Source organism: Petromyzon marinus, chromosome 29 (assembly GCF_048934315.1).
Source record: "Petromyzon marinus isolate PM22_M1 ecotype Great Lakes invasive population chromosome 29, UKy_Petmar_22M1.pri1.0, whole genome shotgun sequence".
In the NCBI taxonomy this organism is placed as follows: Eukaryota; Metazoa; Chordata; class Hyperoartia; order Petromyzontiformes; family Petromyzontidae; genus Petromyzon; species Petromyzon marinus.
The window spans coordinates 3,199,092-3,219,775 of NC_133695.1; the positions used below are offsets into that span (position 1 = coordinate 3,199,092).

The window sequence follows — 20,684 nt, forward strand, 5'->3', positions numbered from 1 at the left end:
GAACAGTGAGAGATAGAATAACAACAACAAAAATCCAGAAAAACGCATGTCAAAAATGTTATTGATTTGCATTTTAATGAGGGAAATAAGTATTTGACCCCTCTGCAAAACATTACTTAGTACTTGGTGGCAAGCCCCTTGTTCGCAATCACAGAGGTCAGGCGTTTCTTGTAGCTGGCCACCAGGTTTGCACACATCTCAGGAGGGATTTTGTCCCACTCCTCTTTGCAGATCTTCTCCAAGTCATTAAGGTTTCGAGGCTGACGTTTGGCAACTCAAACCTTCAGCTCCCTCCACAGATTTTCTATGGGATTGAGGTCTGGAGACTGGCGAGGCCACTCCAGGATCTTAATGTGCTTCTTCTTGAGCCACTCCTTTGTTGCCTTGGCCATTGTCATGCTGGAATACCCATCCACGACCCATTTTCAATGCCCTAGCTGAGGGAATGAGGTTCTCACCCAAGATTTAACGGTACATGGCCCCGTCCATCGTCCCTTTGATGCGGTGAAGTTGTCCTGTCCCCTTAGCAGAAAAACACCCCCAAAGCATAATGTTTCCATCTCCATGTTTGACGGTGGGGATGGTGTTCTTGGGGTCATAGGCAGCATTCCTTCTCCAAACACGGCGAATTGAGTTGATGCCAAAGAGTTCCATTTTGGTCTAATCTGACTACAACACTTTCACCCAGTTGTCCTCTGAATCATTCAGATGTTCATTGGCAAACTTCAGACGAGCATGTATATGTGCTTTCTTGAGCAGGGGACCTTGCGGGCGCTGCAGGATTTCAGTCCTTCACGGCGTAGTGTGTTACCAATTGTTTTCTTAGTGGCTATGGTCCCAGCTGCCTTGAGATCATTGACAAGATCCTCCCGTGTGGTTCTGGGCTGATTCCTCACCGTTCTCATGATCATTGCAACTCCACGAGGTGATATCTTGCATGGAGCCCCAGGCCGAGGGAGATTGGCAGTTATTTTGTGTTTCTTCCATTTGCGAGTAATCGCACCAACTGTTGTCACCTTCTCACCAAACTGCTTGGAAATGGTCTTGTAGCCCATTCCAGCCTTGTGTAGGTCTACAATCTTGTCCCTGACATCCTTGGAGAGCTCTTTGGTCTTGGCCATGGTGGAGAGTTTGGAATCTGATTGATTGCTTCTGTGGACAGGTGTCTTTTATACAGGTAAAAATCTGAGATTAGGAGCACTCCCTTTAAGAGTGTGCTCCTAATCTCAGCTCGTTACTTGTAAAAAAGTCACCTGGGAGCCAGAAATCTTTCTGATTGAGAGGGGGTCAAATACTTATTTCCCTCAATAAAATGCAAATCACTTTATAACATTTTTCACATGCGTTTTTCTGGATTTTTTTGTTGTCATTCTGTCTCTCACTGTTCAAATAAACCTACCATTAAAATTATATACTGATAATTTCTTTGTCAGTGGGCAAACGTACAAAATCAGCAGGGGATCAAATACTTTTTCCCTCACTGTATCACAGGTCTATCTTGCATGCGATTCTTTGAATGTTATTCATTTTCATCTCCAACTTCAAGAAGCCACTTCCTAAATATAATGCAGTGATGATGTTGATTCCAGATGGAGCGATGAGGTCAGCTAATGTGCAGGAGCTGGGTGGATTGGTCCATCATTGGACTGCGAAGAATTCTGGCCCACATGGGGAGGCCTTCATCCCCCGTGCATTGGTGACGGCTAATGATGTTAATTCCACTTTGTGGAATATCAAAAGTGGTTCTTTTATGGAGAGACAGCCACCGTCGTGGAAATGTGGAATTTACACGCGTAATAACGACCATTCACAGCCCCTTTGTCAATCTACGGCTGTAAGAAGACCTCCCTCCACGTGCAGTGTTGGTCGTGAAGGGTTCTTTGATCACGCGTACGTCGCCACTCTTGTGAGTTGCAGGTTGTGGAGCAGGGACAAACCAGGACTCGGGTCGCGGGGATCATAGCACAATTCAGCAACCACTGCGTCATTTTACTTACCAACTACGGTTTAGTGGTAAAGGAAGGTCAAACAACCCTCGTGACTAAAGTGTGTGGTTGAAGCCGTCATCCAGCAGTGGATAAAGCAGGACACTCGTAAATATGTTTCTTGACGCCGAGCAATGTTGTCCTGATAGGATAAAATAAGGAAACAAAAACAAGTAACAATGTAACCTTGGAATATGGATCCTAGCAGTCACGAAAGCTTTAAATCTAGAACCTTGGAATATGTACAATGTGGTGTCTGATAAAGAGTCCAATGGTTTTCCAGCACTGGAGAGTGCCACCAACAGGCATAGCAGGGCATGACACTTTTGATGAACGCGTCCCGACATTGTTAAAGGTTCTCCATCATAAACTGCGAGAAACATTTTGGCTTGAAATGCATTAATACAGACGCCAGCAGGCAGCGGCCGAGTGGTTAAGCTTGACTTTTGCCCGTTCTTTTTTTTAAATCGAATATTGTGCAACTCATAATCTTGGTCAACAAGTGTAGCTTTAAACCAAGATTAAAACAAGCGGGAATATTGAAATATTTTCAGATATTACAATTCCTTTATAGGGAAACACATACTAATTAACTGATTACTAACGTAGCATATAATCACAATAACACACATTACAACTAATTACTAATCTACAACTCATTACTAATCATAACCATTGACTGATTACCAATCGATTATATAATTACAATACCCCCCCTCCGCCTCAAATCACTGCACCTGAATGAGTTAAATTATGACGTCACCCTGCTGCTCTATTTAAGACCGGGAGCAAGTGAGGGCTTTACCATTCTGGCGAATTGCCTGATGATGCTGGATGTTATTACCAGCGAAACGTCTTACCTAAACTGTAAATGTTGTGGATTCACTCTTCAACACACCGGTGGGCTAAAGTAGTGAACTATTTGTCTTTTGTCAACGTGACACTTTTTTGCTGATTGGCCGTGTCGGGTGGTGGAGGGTTACGACACATTTATAAATAACGCGATGAATAATAAATTTGCGTTGAATTACTCTGGGTCACGCTCTCTGTCCCCAGGAAAGCCTTTCAGCAGGGACGAGTGGTCTTGATTGTGGTTGAGAAACACTGCTTAACCGGCTATTCGATGCATTGACAAGGATGATTGTTGTTCCTGATACTGTATTCACATGGAAGTATTTACAAAAAAAGAGTAAAAAATTCAAGGCATTTTTTTTACATATTCTTGAGGAATATCCTTTTATTTTATATTATTATTACAAGGTGATTAAAATTCCATCCACACAGGCATAACTAAACAGCATTGAAAACAAAATAAAAAATAACTCTTTTGTAATGGAAGCTTTGTAATGCAAAGTCCGCAAGTGAATTTTCAGACACTCATTTCTTCTTTAAATATACATGTCATATTATACATTTGGAGAATTGTTTTGTCGTAGCTACATTCTTACTTTGTTCCATGACAATCTGTTGGCTAAATTAACGTACCAAAGGGGTTTCAGCAAATTCAACACTGGAAAGCAATACGTATAAATCCTACGTGAGCGTCTCAAAGGAACCCTCTCACGTCGAAAGATAAAGATGCAGCCCTGCAATTGCTTACTCACGCCACTGCCGGCAGAAGGGCCTCCAACTACAGAGAGCCCTAAAGAACCCGTCTAGAGGTTAGTTGGCCTCACTTCCGTGCTGGAAGAGGTTGGAGTGTCCACACTTCACCCCACCGCAACGCACGACCTGTTCACTCGCTCACTACGGTGTGCCCATTTATACTGCTGGGTGAAACAGAAGCAGAGGATTGGATACATAATGTTAATAGTAATAATGATGATAATTTAGTTTTTGATGGTGTGCTCTCTCGCACACGGGCCATCTAAGAGCGCTTCACACGCTATGATAAGCGATTTACATCTCTAATAATAGAGGTTTTTATTTTATTTCTGGGGTTAGATCGCGTAAAGATGTGAACGTGTCCTTAAACCCCGTCACCACCAGACACAGCCAACAGGAGGACTTTTTCACAATTCTGGCTGTCGCCTGATGAGGCTGGTTCTTATTACCAGTGAAACGTTGGACTCGAATTGTACATATAGTGGGTCTACTCTCCAACACACCGGTGTGCTGAACTAGTAACTAATTGGCATGTTCAGTTTGCGTCACAAACCTAACGAATTGTCTGTGTCGGGTGGTTGCGGGTTTAATGACACATTTAAATGTTTACGCGATCTAACCCAAACAAAAACTTATGTTGTGTGTACATACCGGTCACGAAAGCCTAAATGTTAAAAGTGACTTAGGTCTCATCTGAATACATTTGAAGGGCCCCTCCTGTGGTCAGCTGGTCCCTGTGAGGCACAAGGTGACTCAGAACCTGGCCTGCAAGTGGGTATGAGCATTTCCAGTCGGGAACAATGATTGCCATGTGTATTCCAGGTTGAGTAACAAAACAACCAAAATATATGCCGTGCCTATTGCCATCACTTGCCACGCCAAGGGATGGAATGGAACCAGTGCTGCTCACATCCGAGTCGCCGCTATTATGATACCGTCTCTGTTTCAAGCGTGTGACTCATTGACAGTGATGCAGCTAATGAGTGTGCAGGCGGTGCAACTGCACCATGGCCCCTACGGGTCAACGGGGCCCAGGCAGCGGGTAATGGAGAGGGTTGGGTGGCGAGAGTGGGGTGCGAATCGACCAGGGGGAGCCCAACGTAATTCCTTGCACAAGGGCCCATGCCAACCACGCTACGCCACTGCTTGTTAACGTGACCAACTGACGGATTACAAGCTCGGACAAAATTAGCTTAAACGTGTGCGAAACACCACAGGCTTGCTGGGAACGCATTTCCCTCATGACACATTGAGGCAAAACTGCTGCACGTTAAGCGTGCACATCATGTGCAGTTCTCTGCTGCGTGGAAAATGTTTGACAATTTTGACAAAACCAACAACGAGATAAGTCCATCCACCAATTGTGCACCTCGCCTCAAAAATCCAAGACGTCTACATACTCTGGATATTCATAGGAAATTAACCCAGATATTTTGCGGGGGAATATCCACACTAGTATGATGCAGAAGCCAGGAGGATGGTGAATGCGGTTGTAACTTTGGCTGCAGTGGGTATGAAACTGCTGCCCAGGTTCTCGCGGTTGTGCTGTAAATTTCTCTGATGAGTCTTGTGCACGTTGTCCAACGTTTCGCCCCAGGTGCTTGGGACCTTCCTCCTTAGCAACTGAAGTGAGCCCGCTCACTTTTTTTTCTTCCCTCAATTCGGTTTCCAAAAAAAAAAATCCAAGGACGTGGAGCAAAACGTCGGACACCGTGTGCCAAGACCACAGCGCAGCGCGACCCGAAAGCGCATCGGAGATGCTGTGCGTACCATCGCCCGCAGAAAGAGTGGTAGCAAAGTCTTCTGCCTTGCAGTCCTTGCTTATCACTCGCTTGACCACAATGCTGGTGGTACCGTGCCATACGAAACGGATGGCCTGCTCCGGCGACTCGATATCAAACACATTTAGAAGTAGCCCTCTGGAAAGGCCAGAACGCGTGATGTGTGTGTGGTGGGGGGAAGGGGTTGCCTGTGTGTGTGTAAATAAAGAATTAAAGCTTTCGTGACTGCATACATTACTCATTGGTTGTTTCGGTAAAGTCACGTATGTAGAAATACAATAAAATTATATTAAAATAAATCACGACGTTTCGACAGCAACACAAGCGATCTTCAATGTTGGCCGACTGGTTGTGCATCACGTAATTTTGTCTTAGGTTTGTTGAATTCTCGTTTCTCATCTTCTTGTTGTATTTACCTCCGTGCAGTTTAACGCTCTCTGTGTTGCGTTGATGTCACCCTATGTGGTCCCTCGCTATTTGTTTTTTTACACCTGATGAAGATCGCTTGTGTTGCGGTCGAAACGTGATTTATTTTAATATCATTTTATTGTATTTCTACATACGTGACTTTACCGAAAACAATGAGTAAGTGTGTGTGTGTGTAGTTTAGTGTTTTGTAGGTGAGTGTGTAGCACTTGCCCCTACAGCCTGTTAAGGCTATAAGAGGGGGGGATCTATGTCTTGTTTTGTGTATGTATGTGAGCATGTGTAGGTTTCTATGTGTAGGCATGTGTAGGTACTTGTGCGTGTGTAACATGTGTATGTGCATGTGTAGTTGTATTTCAAAGTGTGCGTATGTATATAGGTGGATCGGTGGGTATGCATATAGGTATAAATGTGGGCTTAGGTATGCGTCGCTGCATATATGGCGAGGTATGTTCACATGTATACGTGTGGAGACATTTTACAAGTGCATGCATGTGCATATCGGTGTGAGAGAACACGTGTGTGTATGTTTGTGGGGAGCGTTAGTATAAGCGGTTAGCGCGCTATCCTACGAAACTGGCGACCCAAGATAGATTCCCGCTCACGGCAAACACCAGTGACGATTTTCTGAACCAGTCCTGGGGCTCCCCTAGGTCGACACAGCCTCAAATGAGAACCTGGTGCGGTGTAAACATCACCCCTTCGTGTGCCGTGCGGGCTTTCATAGGTGCTTGCACTTGTCCCAACAGTCTGATAAGGCTACACGGGGGATCTTAGTCTTTGTATGTGTGTGTGTGTGGAACATTGAACAAGCAAAATGCATTCCGTGCAAGAATAATGCATGCGTTGGCGTTCGTTGGTATGAGCCCGGCCGTCTGGGTTCCACTACGGTCTCATTTTCGTGAGTGCATTGGCGATGGCTAAATTGTCAGTTGATGAATGGGTCGATTTGGCGATCAGAAAAACAAATCCAAACAGCTACATGGTAGGAGGAAGGAATGAATCACACGGCTTGGTATACATAAACGAACAGAACATTCGTTTTACAGGTCTGAGCAAATACTCTAAAATAATAAAACGTAATTATGACCACATCCTAAATTACATATTCATGCATATCAATAGCATGGTGACAATGAATCGATTCATGGGTTAAAATAGTTTTTTTTAGGCTCACGATATGTGTCCAACCATAAGTTGTGAGAATCAATGTAATTAGTTCACGTGACCCCTACAGCCATTGCACCGCTATGTAGAACAACAAAAAATCGATCCTTCAAACGAATCGCGACCACGCATCGTGACAATTCATCGAATCTCAAGGATGCCTATCAGGTACAAGCCTGGTAACCAGATATTGTCCAGAATGTGAGCACGGCATGTAAAATTGGAATTTTAAAACGCAATAAAATCCTCAACAGTGTCATACAGGGAGAATTTAAGCGCGGAGGCTAACCGAGAGTTTAGAGAATCGCAGCAGTGATTTATTATTGAGAGACAGAGGGAACACAGTTTCTGTATGATTTGGCAAACAAACACACGCACAACAATCGATGATTGCCTTAGTGCAGAGACAGGCAGACTTCCTAACCGAGGGCCGAATAAGGACTTTCAAATACCTTTGACTGACCACGCATTAAACACCCCCCCCCCCCTCTACTCGGTCACTTATGTCACTGCAAGAGGCCCTTCCAGCGAGATAAGTGACAGCATGGCGCTAAAATTAGAAACACGGTGTTGTCAAGTTGCAACTTATTACCCTCGAGTACCCGATTAGTGCAGCTAAGATGCTTGCAGTGACGGATCTATATTGTTGCGGGGGAGGGGGTGAGGAACGTGCTGAAAGCCACTTGCTGAATCCTCAGTTCCAGTCGCCCGTCCTTTATATTGTCTCGTCAAAATGAGCACACGCTCGGATGAGAAGCCAGAGCCGAATGCATTGGTGAGACAAAAACGGATCATGTCGTTACCCGTTCTGTTTTCGCGTTTTAACACGTGTTCAAAAGTCTTCCTGTTCCTATACAAAACTGTCAGAAAATTTGCATGCATTTCAACGTTCCGGTTTTTTGCCAAATCAATTGGCACGTTTCACCATGATGTCACAACTTGACTTTGTGCGTCCGTGTCGGTTGGTGGAGGGCTTATAGCTCGAGTTGACATTACACCCACACAGTGATCGAACCCTAAAGGAACCAGTTCATGAATCGTGAAACTGGTCGTGAATGCCCACGAATAAAATGAAGTCTCGGGCCGTCTCCGGACCGTGAGGCATATGCAGGGACGGACTGGTCATAGGGCAGCCCGGTGGGCCAGTCTCTGTGTGGAGAAATTGCAAATGTGATCAGAGTAAAAGAAAAAGTTATGTATTCTTAATTTATTTATTTCATTGCCTCGATTGCAGTGGTTCTTAACCTTTACTTCAACCTTGCACCCCTCTGGTTCTCAATCGTAAAAAAAAACCATGTTAATAAATAGAGGTTTGATGAAACAAAGTAGTTGTACTTACCTGCCCGTGGCTTAATTTATATTTTGATGATTACCTTCTACAAGAATCTGGCCATGTCTCACACCCCCAGAAAAGACATCTCGCACCCCCAGGGGTTGCGTGCACTCCAGGCTGGCTAAGAACCACTGCTCTGTGTACGCTTCATTGCTTATTTACGCTCTCAGTTGACATTGAGTCCCATATATTCGGCAGCCCCAAAGATTCTTCCTCACCGGCCCCAATGTTTTTTGGACCCCAGACCCGAACGGGCCAATGAAATCGCACGGCAATATGGGCCCGCTGTGTTTACAAAATGCCCCTTGTCGATTTTTGTTTTGTCCCAGTCCGTCACGGGCCATTCACTTTCCCACTCCTGCCTAAGGGCACGAGAGCCCCCGTGCAGTTAGGTCTCTCGATGTGGGTGCAGGGTGGGATGTGAGCAGGCAAGCACAATTGGCAGTCGTCAGTCTCATCTCCGGCCACGATGTCATTTGGCTTGGCGAATACCAACCTGATGGCGACCCGTTTGACCTACTTGGACATCTGTGAACACCTACTGGACGCCTTTAAAAAAAAGAGCTTAATAGCTCCTCGGATTCCTCCAGTTTAAATCAATATTATCATTCCGATTCCGACCTACACACGCCACGAGCTTCAGCCGTGGCGCTCACTGCAGGGCACAGCTAAGTCGCTTTGTTTGTGGGTAGCAGGAACACGAGAGAGAAAAAGGGGGAGGGGGGGGGGGTAGAGCAGGGGGCAGGGTAGAGGATGTCAAACCAAAAGCAGAATTCCCATCTGTACGGCAATGCTGGAGATGGCCCCTCAATATATTCCGAATATATATTATCTAGTTAAAAAATAAACCTTAATCCAAAGTTGGTTTCTTCTTCTAAAATCTCATATAAAAAACACTGTATGCTTCTCCCATGTGTGAATCGAGCTTTAGTGTTACCTTGATTTATTCCAAGTGATCAACATGTGTATTGTTACGTTTAACGAGAACAGTTAAACGTTTGTTTTGTCCTTCATTATTTTTTTAAAATATTGTATCACATGATGAAGTAATTTACATTTGTAGCTTTTTAGTTTTTTATAGTTTTGTTTTGGTTTCCGCATTATACTTTACAGTAAAATACTCCCGACTCCACACAGTAATATGCGCACAGGACGGGAATAACTCTCCACAGCCAGGCTAAAATAAAAAAAATGTAATGCCACAAAATACCCACACTTAACACGTGTGTAAAGCATTTCGAACTGAATTTTACGACCAAATAAACGATAATTGACTTCCTACCAACATGTTTCATTTGCGCGAAAGGATAAGAACTACGGTAAGAAAATAACATCTTTGTCGTCAAGAAGAGCGGAACAAACAAAAACAATAACTAAAACAAAACATGGTTCAAGAAAAATAATTTCCTCGTCATTGTATTTGGAAGCAATAGGCATTTCAACCTCTGCGTACAGCTCGGTTGACAGGAATGTGTGAAACACTGCGGCAGATTTTCACACGTCCTTTGGGCTAGACGACAAACTTAATAGCTGAAATATCAACGAAAAGTATCATCAGATGCCGCACTCTCACCATTATTGGGACTCTCTCTATTGCACAACACGCGTTAAACAAGCGTGGCACGTTTCCGTGGATTAGACAATATATGTTCCTGCTGTTGCTACACGTCAATCTCCAGTGTGCAAAATCTTGAAATTAAGTCAAAGACAAAATGCGCCCGGACAGAAACATGAAAGGCTGAGCACCAAGTGCCAGCCTCTCGTGATGGATTTCATGACCGCTTTATAAAGCCCGTGTCTATTATAAAACAAAAGCTACGCTTGTTCTCACGTTCGATTTCACATTGTCAAAAAAACATCAAAGTGGTTTCCGGCTCAATTGGCGCTCATCTGCTGTTTACAGCCTCCGAGTCAGTTGTGGAAATTCCACGTGACTATAGCGGTCGGGCGAGTCTGTCCATTGAACAATGTTGAGTTTTCCACAAAGCGGTACTTTATTGACCTTGAAAGGACAAAGGGCTTAGTTGACCTTCCGATTGAGATGTGAATTTCACACACTTCCACTTGCGAGCCAGGCATTCTACTGCTGGGCCACCTGACTGGATATCAGGTTTTGTAGTCACAATATATTTCCAGTGTGGTCAGAATTAACACTCTATATATTAATTATGGCTCTATAGCAAGGGCGTGGGAATCAGATGTTAAAAAACCATTGATAACGCCTGGAAACAAATACCTAAGCACAGCTCACACATATTGCTGGTGAGTAAGGCTACGATTTTGGCACGGTAATTCTTAGTCAAACTCACGGCCAAAGTGGGAGGAAAAGAAACTGGAATTCATGGCATGGTCACGGAACATTCCCATCGTTGATGAATAGCTTTTTTAGGGAGAACTAAAGATAAGCGCCTAATATAATGTGTTTCGTCGGTCACTTCTAAGATTTAACTAAATAGACTTTTATTCAAAAGTCACGATTCCCCGGGCACTACTCAACCTCCGTCGTCCACCGTGCCAAAATCGTGGCCCGACTGACGAGTGCAGCGAAGACGAGACACGTGGAGCACATTAACCTTTCGTCAGTTTTTCACGAAAAATTTAATTCACCCGTGATGCAACCGCGTGTGTGAAACAGCAACAACAACAAAATGAAGCACCGATGTTGATCTCCAACGCGTCGGAGTAACCTTTCACTCGCGCCGATAAAAGGTGGGCAAAGGAGTTGTCAAACGAGTGGGAAAGTTGCTCAGCCACTCTCTTCCCCTTTCTGAGCTACTGACGGCGGCCTGACCCCCCCCCCCCCACCAATTGCCCGTGGTGGCCGTTATAGAAGTTACGAGTTACAAATCAAGGAACCAACGTGGTAAAATCCTGACTGCCACTGCAGCGAGAATGTACAAAATAGACAAAAGTTCTACACCCCCCTATATTTTGCGGCATTACAAATGTTTAACCTGTGCACAGTCATTTAAATAGAGCGTATATACATATATGTATGTATGCGTGTATGGTTGCATACATATATGTATAATCGGACGTCTACATATATATGTATGCAACACGAGGATCACCAAACTTTGGGAATGAGACGATAAAGGTACGCGTATCACAAATGTATGTCATATTCAATAGAGCCACCCGCAACAATGTAACGTATATATTTTGTACGTAAAGATGGGAATTAGAAGCCTAAACAAACAAAAAAGATGAAAATTATCCATACTGTCTCATTCCCAATTATTTTTGGTGACGCCCAAGATGTGTTTTTACGTATTATCTTTCATTATATTAGTGCTGGTTTCTCAAACACGAAAAAAAGCTACATTTTCTTTGTGTATGGCATTCAGATATTAAGGGAAAACACAACAATTCATCGGTTGAATTCCAAAACAGAAACACATCCCCTAACCTTTATTTTATATGTAACTTTTTTTTAACAATCATATAAATCGGTGTTAGAGGAGATGCCGCAAGGCATTTCAATGGCTTCTTTTGTCATCAGTGTTCTTTTCTCGGATACTGGTAGGTTAAGGATTACAGCTTATTATGCCTCAACGTCCCACGAACTTGGATTCTTTTTTTTTAACCAAGCATCATTCCTGTGTATGCCTCACACAGCTGCTGTACCACACTCAGTTCCGTCCATCCACATCACGAGACGAAGGTGGGTGGTTGGTACATTCCAGGGCTTAATTGTTGCGGCCGATTTCTTGTCCGAGTCAGCGACCAAGATAATATTCCCGAAACCGGCGCACCACATCAAGGATACCTCTCGCTATGGCTGCGGCTACTATGGTCACAAGGCCACCGATACCAGACTGCCAGCAGACCCAGCGAAAACATCGATGACTTACGCGCTGGTACAAGGATATCCACAGCACCATCCAGAGGCTCCTGGAGGCCCGGGGACTGGAGGCCCAGAATTCCGCGTAGGGTCCCTTTCTTTATTCATTGGCAACAGAAAAAAATAGGTTCCTCGTGGGGCCCTCTCTTGTGCGAGGCCCAGGAAAAATTGCCCATTTTGACCCCTCCCCCTGGGTGCCCCTGGATATCCGTATGGGGGGGTACAGTATAGTGGAACCTAGTATTAACAGCCATGGTGGGGAAAGAGAGTATGTCTTTAAGATGTTTTCTTGTTCGTGGTTTTTTTTTGTGGTTGCACCCAATTCAAGAGCCGAATGGCTCACAGGGCTATACCAAAATAACTAAACTGAAAACTGAAATGTCTAACCCAAATTCCCCTTTTCATCGTGAGCCGATAACACCAGAGCAAAAGAGAAGGAAAAAAATCCTGCTGTAACAAATCCCATTATGCGAGGACATGTAGTGACTCGTCGGAAGTGCGTACAAGTGGTGCCAAAGTGCCCGCAGAGGCTGAGAACAATGAGGTCGTGGCCCTCCCGTTTAGTCCTCCGAGTGCGAGGTGGAAGTCACTTCAGCTGACCCTCGGCAGACACAAACCTGCACAGCACAGCGCGCGTGCCACGCAAAGGCGGACGGAGCCGAGCAGGGGGTGCCCGGTGAGCTCTCGACTCCGTTTGCCGCCGATGCGCTCCACAGGCATCCCATCCCTACATTCACCTTCGATTTGGCGCAACAATCGACGAAAGCACCGGTGCGCGCTGTCTGTGTGCCGTACACGCGCGCCGCTGGCTGCTCCGTTTTGCACCTCGCGCACAGAGACGTTTGGCCACGCTCCAGAGGTCTGTTCTCCTGCAGACGGCTTCTTCCTCCGACCGATGTAATCCTCCCCAAAAACAAAAAAATAAATAAAATCACCTCGGGATGACGCGGGGGGGGGGGGGATGCGACCTGCTGGCTCGATGCACCTTGCGTTGCAGAGGTGCCATCTGTTCGGAGTTGTAATAGCGGGGTTTATTTTTTTAGTTTTACCACAACGGTGTAAATCTAGATCGCAAACTCAGTTCTTTAGAAACTGCTTTTCGTGTTTTAGTTTGTTGTCCTTCCCCCCGCACCTCCGATTAACACGGTTGGCTATGTACGGTATGAAAGAAGTTCAACATACATACAATATGACTGTAAAAAAAAGAAATTGCCAATCCCAACATCTGAAAAACCACGGCAACTGGTGTAACAAACATCACGTCATGGCAAGACAAGTCTTTCGTCAACTTGTGTGTTTTGTTGTTTTGTTAATGAAATGTATTTGGTGCGTAGTCATGTGGTACCGTATTGTGGCAATCACCTGGACGTATTTTAATGACTAAATGACAGGTCACCTAACTGAAAGAGTGTGTACGTTATAACGTAGCTCAGTTTTGGGTGCAATGCACAACACAGCAATTAAATAAAAACAAACGCATGCATGGAGGTTTAAACACAACCTCGGTATAAAGTCGATAGTACAATGGCAATTATTGCAGATGCTCGAATACAGGACGCTGCTAGGGGGTTCACGAGCACCGGGGGGAATCGTGATATTTGGCGCCAACTGCTTTAAAGGCATCGGCAATTCCTTTTTTTTAACGAACTGCTGGACGAAGCCCCCCCCCCCCCCCCACGACACGAAAATAAAAAAAACTGGAGACTCCTCCAGATACCCGCAGCCCCAACTCGCTCCCTCCACCTGTCTCTATTTCAGCCCCATTCCATCTCCACTTCGATCGGGCCCTGTTTGTTTTTTCCCTCCCCCGAATACCGTTCCGTCAGGAGGGGGTGTCCTATATATTACTCCCCCCACCCAAGCCGCCCCTTCCCCACTCACCCCGCTCGCCACCTCCCCTCAGCTAACGAGTGCGATGTCTCGGATTCTTATTTGTTCTGTAATCCAAGAGGTTGCACCTCTGGGTCTGCTCGAGCGATTCCAAGAATGTGCGCTTCGGTTCGGTCGGTCGGTCGGTCTCGTCGTCGTCGTTGTTGTTGTTCTCAAGCTCGGGAGGTCGCGGTGTGGAGAAGGGGGGAGTCAAGGTGTCGACAAACGTGGCGGATCGGGAGGAGGGAACGGAGGCAAGTGGAGCTCTCTATAAACATCACTTTACTCGCTAATTTACTCGGGGAAAGCCACACCGAGCCACGAAGACTCTTCTCTTGTTTTCTTCTTCTCCTTCTCATGAGGCTCCTGCTACCTTGGGATGTTTGGCACAACACCAATTCTGTTGTGTGGGTTTATTTTGTATTTTTTGCAATGGAAGGACACCCCCAACCACCCACCCCAGAGGAAACCCACGCAGAACAGAGATGGAAAGGTACAAAACTCCACACACGGAAGGTTGCCCAAGGCCCTAGTTGCTGTGAGGCACAGGTGTTACAACCGCGCCACCCTGCCACACACGACTATTGCACGGGGTTTTTCGCGGTTGTACTGTGCCGGTACAGCTCCCACGATGCGTTTGCTTCTCAGGGGTTGTGCCGCGCGTCGTTTCGGCACGGCGTCCGACGTTTCGCTCTGGCGGAAATCTCCGGGAAATGAAGAAAAAGCTTCCCCCCCCCCCCCCCCCGGCACGTGGGAGCGAAACTTCGGACGTCGCGCGGAACCAACACCCGGCAGAATCCTGAGAACCTCCATCTCGGAGAGCTGGCTTTCAACATTGGTCGCGAAAGCCTACGTGTTAAACTGGCTATAAACATAACTCACAACGCCCCAGCTCAGCTGTGCCTACAACAGCATTCACGTGCTCCGCAGTGATGTCTGGGTCCCCTATTGTTCTGAAGCTCTGTGACTGACAGCGGTATTAAATAAAATGTGGTTCTATTGTAAATATCCCACCACCAGGCACGTGTGTAGATACACACACGTGTGTGAAGATACACACACGTGTGTGAAGATACACACACGTGTGAAGATACACACACGTGTGAAGATACACACACGTGTGAAGATACACACACGTGTGTGAAGATACACACACGTGTGTGTAGATACACACACACGTGTGAAGATACACACACGTGTGAAGATACACACACGTGTGAAGATACACACACGTGTGAAGATACACACACGTGTGTGTAGATACACACACGTGTGTGAAGATACACACACGTGTGTGAAGATACACACACGTGTGTGAAGATAAACACACGTGTGAAGATACACACACGTGTGAAGATACACACACGTGTGTAGATACACACACGTGTGTGAACATACACACACGTGTGTGAACATACACACACGTGTGTGAAGATACACACACGTGTGAAGATACACACACGTGTGAAGATACACACACGTGTGAAGATACACACACGTGTGAAGATGCACGCACTGCCGTTGTGTCAATCCACTGCTGAATGAGGACCTCCCCATGCCATGCAGCTCATGTGGGGTTAGTTGATCATACTTGGCCATGCTGGTCAGTGCAGTTTGGTGAAGACCACGGCCTGTAGCAATAACGGTGAAAAGTCAATTGTCCATTGAATACAGTTAGGTTATTAAAACTGCGTGTTATCTTTTGCCTTTTAAGAATAACGATGACATGCTGGGGTACGGCAAGTTACAAAGTTGGAAATAGAGCTATGGAGTAGTCACTTTTTCTTATTTAATTACTCACCATTCGTAGGTTTAAGATTGTAAATGTTGTGGCTTTGCTCTCCAACACACCCGTGTGCTGTACTTGTAACGAATTGGCATGTTCTGTTTACGTGACAAACCTTACTACCTGGCTGAGTCGGATGGTGGCGGGTTTAACGACACTTTTATATATTTACGCGATCTAACCCAAAAAAAACCTGTATTATGGATGGTAGGTTTAACACGAACAGAAGTCGGCTTATCACTGACCAAGTGGGTTGTTGTCACTAACCAATTGAAAAAGACCTTCCACAGTGGTGCTGAATTTTGTCTCATAGCAGGGCATATGTGAGCATGTGCATGAGTAATATGGCCATCATCGCCCTCCCTTTGCTCTATCCACTGCTATGTTAATGCACCCCCCAATATTTCTCCATCTCTCGCTGTGTCTCACCATCCCATCTAGCTGCTGCAGACGAGATATAATTTGTGGCCAGGTCGCTTCGAAGTCATAAGTTAATACTCCAGGTCGGCTCTACCTGGTAAGATGAAAAATAGTTTAGTTTTATTTGTATCTTTTTAAAAAACGATCCTCATCGTCCCCATGCTTTGCACTCCTATCGTGTTGTTGTACTGTTTGTTGTTGTAACGTTCTTACCCGCCACTACTGGACGTCGGTGAAAAAGAGCTTTATAGCTCATCGGATTCCTCCAGCACAAATACATATTCTGATTCTGATTAAATTTCACGGTTCCGTCTCTACGGTTATTCATCCTCTGCAGGAAGGGAGTAAACATACCCACTTGGAAAGGCACACTCTTCGGAGCTAAAACCTTTTTGGTTTTAATAAACACGTAAAATAAACAGCCCGATGCAATAGCCTGCATAATTCCAATCAAAGCAATGCATTAGAAAATAATAAATAAGATAAAAAAAACCGTGATAATGACTTGTGAATAACACTATAAACATGTTTTGGGAACTGGATACAAAAATTATTCTACTTACCACTTTATATTTTGATAAAAATGATCAATAAAACACTGACAAACTCTTCATTGTACAATTTAGCCCGCGAAAAGGGGAATCTAGGAATGACCCCTGAGATGGAGCTCACGTGGCAATCTGTGTTTATTCATTCACCAACTCATTATCAAAACTCTGCGTGTAACTAAACTTGCCGAGCTGCTAAAATTAACAACTACTCGTGAATTGTTGTTAGTATTGTTGTTGTTGTTGTTTTTTAGTAGCTCAGGGAGTGTGATAATCATGCCCTTTGTATTTGAGGACGATGTTTTTGTTCTACAGCAGGGCATGGGAGTCTACCTAATCAAGTATGAAATTTCCGAAGCAAATAATCAGCATTGTACTACCATATTCACAATTATTTTGTTCAACTCAACGTTGGTAAAGGTGTTATTAATTGTGCATGATTCTCTGTGTGAATGTGTCTGTCCATCTGTGTGGAAATCTTTGTCCATGCGTGTAGATGTGTCTGTCCGTGTGCCTGTATGTGTCTGTCCGTGTGTGTGGATGTGTCTATCCGTGTGCCTGTATGTGTCTGTCCGTGTGCCTGTATGTGTCTGTCCGTGTGCGTGGATGTGTCTATCCGTGTGCCTGTATGTGTCTGTCCGTGTGCCTGTATGTGTCTGTCCGTGTGCGTGGATATGTCTGTCCGTGTGCGTGAATGTGTCTGTCCGTGTGTGTGGATGTGTCTGTCCGTGTGTGTGGATGTGTCTGCCCGTGTGCGTGGATGTGTCTGTCCGTGTGCGTGGATGTGTCTGTCCGTGTCTGTGGATGTGTCTGTCCGTGTGCGTGAATGTGTCTGTCCGTGTCTGTGGATGTGTCTGTCCGTGTGCGTGTCTGTCCGTGTGTGTGGATGTGTCTGTCCGTGTGCGTGTCTGTCCGTGTGTGTGGATGTGTCTGTCCGTGTGCGTGGATGTCCGTGTGTGTGGATGTGTCTGTCCGTGTGTGTGGATGTGTCTGTCCGTGTGTGTGGATGTGTCTTCCCAGTAAAGAGATGCAACAAACCTCGGCTGCGGTTTGCTCGCCACCGTATGACGATGATGTTTTTTTGCGCACATGTTCCATTTTCAAAAGCGGGACTGTGCTCTTACCCTAAACATTACCCCAGAAAAGAAATAAACGACCTAAGGCCCAAACAAAAAAAATATATCAATTATATCAGTAAGAGTAGGAATAACAGTTGGCGTAGCTATCGAGTGTGCAGGCGGTGCAACTGCACCGGTGATCCCACGTCGCCAGAGGGGTCCAGGCGTGACGTGCTACGAAGAGTGTGGGGGGGGGGGGTGGGTGAATGAAACTGGACAGGTTGACCCCACTTCAATTCCTGGCACCAGGGTACGTGATCGTAACAATAATAACACGTGACAATAATCCTCTTGATAAAATCAACTCCACGCATCACAACCCACCGCGCCCCCCCCCCCCATTCTTCTATTGCTCAACTGCCCAACTCCATCCACCGCCATCCCATCTTCGGCAGCCCACCCCTCGGCCAACCCCATCAACAACAAACCACCTCCCGCACCAGCCCTCCAAAAAAGAAACCACCGCAGCTCGTCGACGTGGTTGGGTGGGAAACTGGCCTCCCAATAGCCGGCTGTTTGTTGTTGTTGTTGTTTAATCTCCTAGAAGGCCTTGATGTGACAGTAGGCCTCGAGGCCCGAGAAGAGGATGTACAGGAGCCAGAGCGAAAAGAACAAGCCGCTGGTGAGGATCTTCCCCGTGCGGCCACCTCCCAGCTCGCCGCCCACGCTCGGCCGGCGTCGGTAGAGGAGCACGGCAACGCAGACGAACGCGAAGACGGTGAAGAGGGTGACGGAGAAGGCGAGGGTGCCCGGATCCACCCGAAAGGGCTCGTTCTGCGTCCACCAGTAGATCGCGGCGATGGACCACGCGATGCCGATGCCCAGGAAGACGTTGACGCCGTTGCTGCCCGTCACGTTGCCGATGGAGGCGTCGGCGTACTGGTCCTGGGTGGCGCTCACTTTGCTGGCGAACGTGTCTGCTCGTTTGGGACGCCGAGGAGGGGGGGGGGGGACCGTTGCGTTAGTTCGGCGCTCTGCTCGATCGAGCGCGGCGAGCGACCGACGCGGCGATTACATTTCTTTGTTTTAAAATCGATGGCGGGGTGTGGGCGGATTGGGGGGGGGGGTGCGGAGATGGATAAGAGAGGCGACGGATAAGAGAGGCGACGGATAAGAGAGGCGATGGAAAACGAGAAGGGACGGACGATGCCGTCGGCGGCGGCGTGAGTGTGGGGTCAGGTGACGCAAATCGGGTAGCGGTGTTGATAAAACAGTGAAGGCACATTAGCGAAACAACGTCAAAGGGGGAGACGTAAATCGGGGCGTTATTATATTTCATTAGCAATCTGCTTAGCATCTGGTTAGCAAAGCAGCCGATAAGCATAGCATGCAATTCGTTCAAAATGACACGAAGTCTCTACTAAAGCCCTCTCGTCGTGGCTAGCAGACATCGACCACTGGACATCTGTTGAAAAAGAGCCTTACAGCTCATCGGATTCCTCCAGGATAACTACTGATTCTTATTCGACGTTGGCATTTAGCTCCTGACCATGTTGCCATCATAAGCAAGAACAGAATAGTTTATATAGTTTCCGTAAAGAATAAGATAGTTGATACGGTTTCCAAAGAGGTTACGTAAAGGTAGTAGTAGTACCCTTGGACAGTCAACTCTGGGAGAGGAGCGTGCTGACGGCCGACATAAGAAAAACAATATAAATTTCACCAAAGCCATTGTCGATATCAAACCAGGGATTAATGCTCGCTCAATATTTTCTGGCACCGTGGTGGCTAGGAGATGTTAACTCCCTCGCCTGGTATGGAGGAAGTCGTGGGTTCGATCCCAACCCTGAAGTCTGCTGTATATATGGAGTTTACAAGTCTCTCTCTCTCTATGTGGTCGCGTGGATTTTATTTTGGGCCCTCCTGTTTTTCCCTCCACATAATCAACTTCACGCGTTTAGAGTATTTGGCTGCTGTAAATTTCCACGTGATAAGCCACTTTGTTGAGCTATCATCTGTGGCCAGGTCGCTTCTCAAAAAAAGAGCTACGTAGTTCAGTGGGCCTTACCTGGTAAAATTAAAGAAATGTCTAGTAATGGTTTATGGGGTCGCTTTCAGACTCGAGTCATTTGTAGCCGCAGTCATAGCGAGACGTATCCTAGATGTGGAGCATAAACTGAGTCCGACTCGCCAACTCGGCAGTAACCCAGCTGAAATGAAGGTCCCGGTTCGAGTAGGTGTCACTTTTACACTGTAAAGTAAGATGCACTCCAAACTTGTGCCCTGTGTCAATAAAGCAATACAAATCCGGTCACACACACACACTAACCTGATTTAAAAGACTCGCTTTCATATCAATATATTTAAAGGTGAATATTTTAATCCCAGAGAGTATGGTAGCAAGTTGTGGTTTTATAGGAATACACCGTTCAAGGTTTGCGATTCAATCCAAGAATCAATTATTGTTACTTTTATTATTTTAACTAAACGCGAGCCCATTACTGCTCGTAGCGCAGCTCACAAATCCGGGAATGGAAGATCACGGAGAGCCGTCCCGACCGAGAATAAATTACAGGGACTGCTCTACTTACGAACATTCGATTTACGAACTTTTAGAGATACGAACAAACCTGGTCCGTATGTCCAGTTGCCTGTTCGGACCGAGAGTCGTAAGTTCAACCGACGCGCAATCGATAGCCGTGGTGGCATCTACATCTGCAGAACGTGAAGAACCAGTGGCATCTACGTCTACAGATTGTACGACTTTTAAAGCCACTCCCCGTGTTTAGTGTACATGCCGTACAACACGCTTTGAATCGACTGGAGTAAAGTTGGACTTACGAACAGACCTCTGCAACCTAA

At 46.0% G+C, this 20,684-nt stretch overlaps 1 protein-coding gene across 5 annotated transcripts in view; it reads right to left on the reverse strand.

The window, feature by feature from the left end:
* Positions 1-3,204: 3,204 nt before the first annotated feature.
* LOC116947340 (sodium/calcium exchanger 1-like) overlaps positions 3,205-20,684 on the reverse strand; it is a 214,683-nt gene continuing 197,203 nt past the window's right edge. For all 5 annotated transcript variants that reach the window (XM_076070461.1, XM_076070460.1, XM_032962953.2 and 2 more), the window contains one exon: positions 3,205-18,799. In XM_076070461.1, coding sequence (XP_075926576.1) covers positions 18,423-18,799 — 377 coding nt within the window. In that variant the 3' untranslated portion in view covers positions 3,205-18,422. The remainder of the gene's footprint in view (positions 18,800-20,684) is intronic.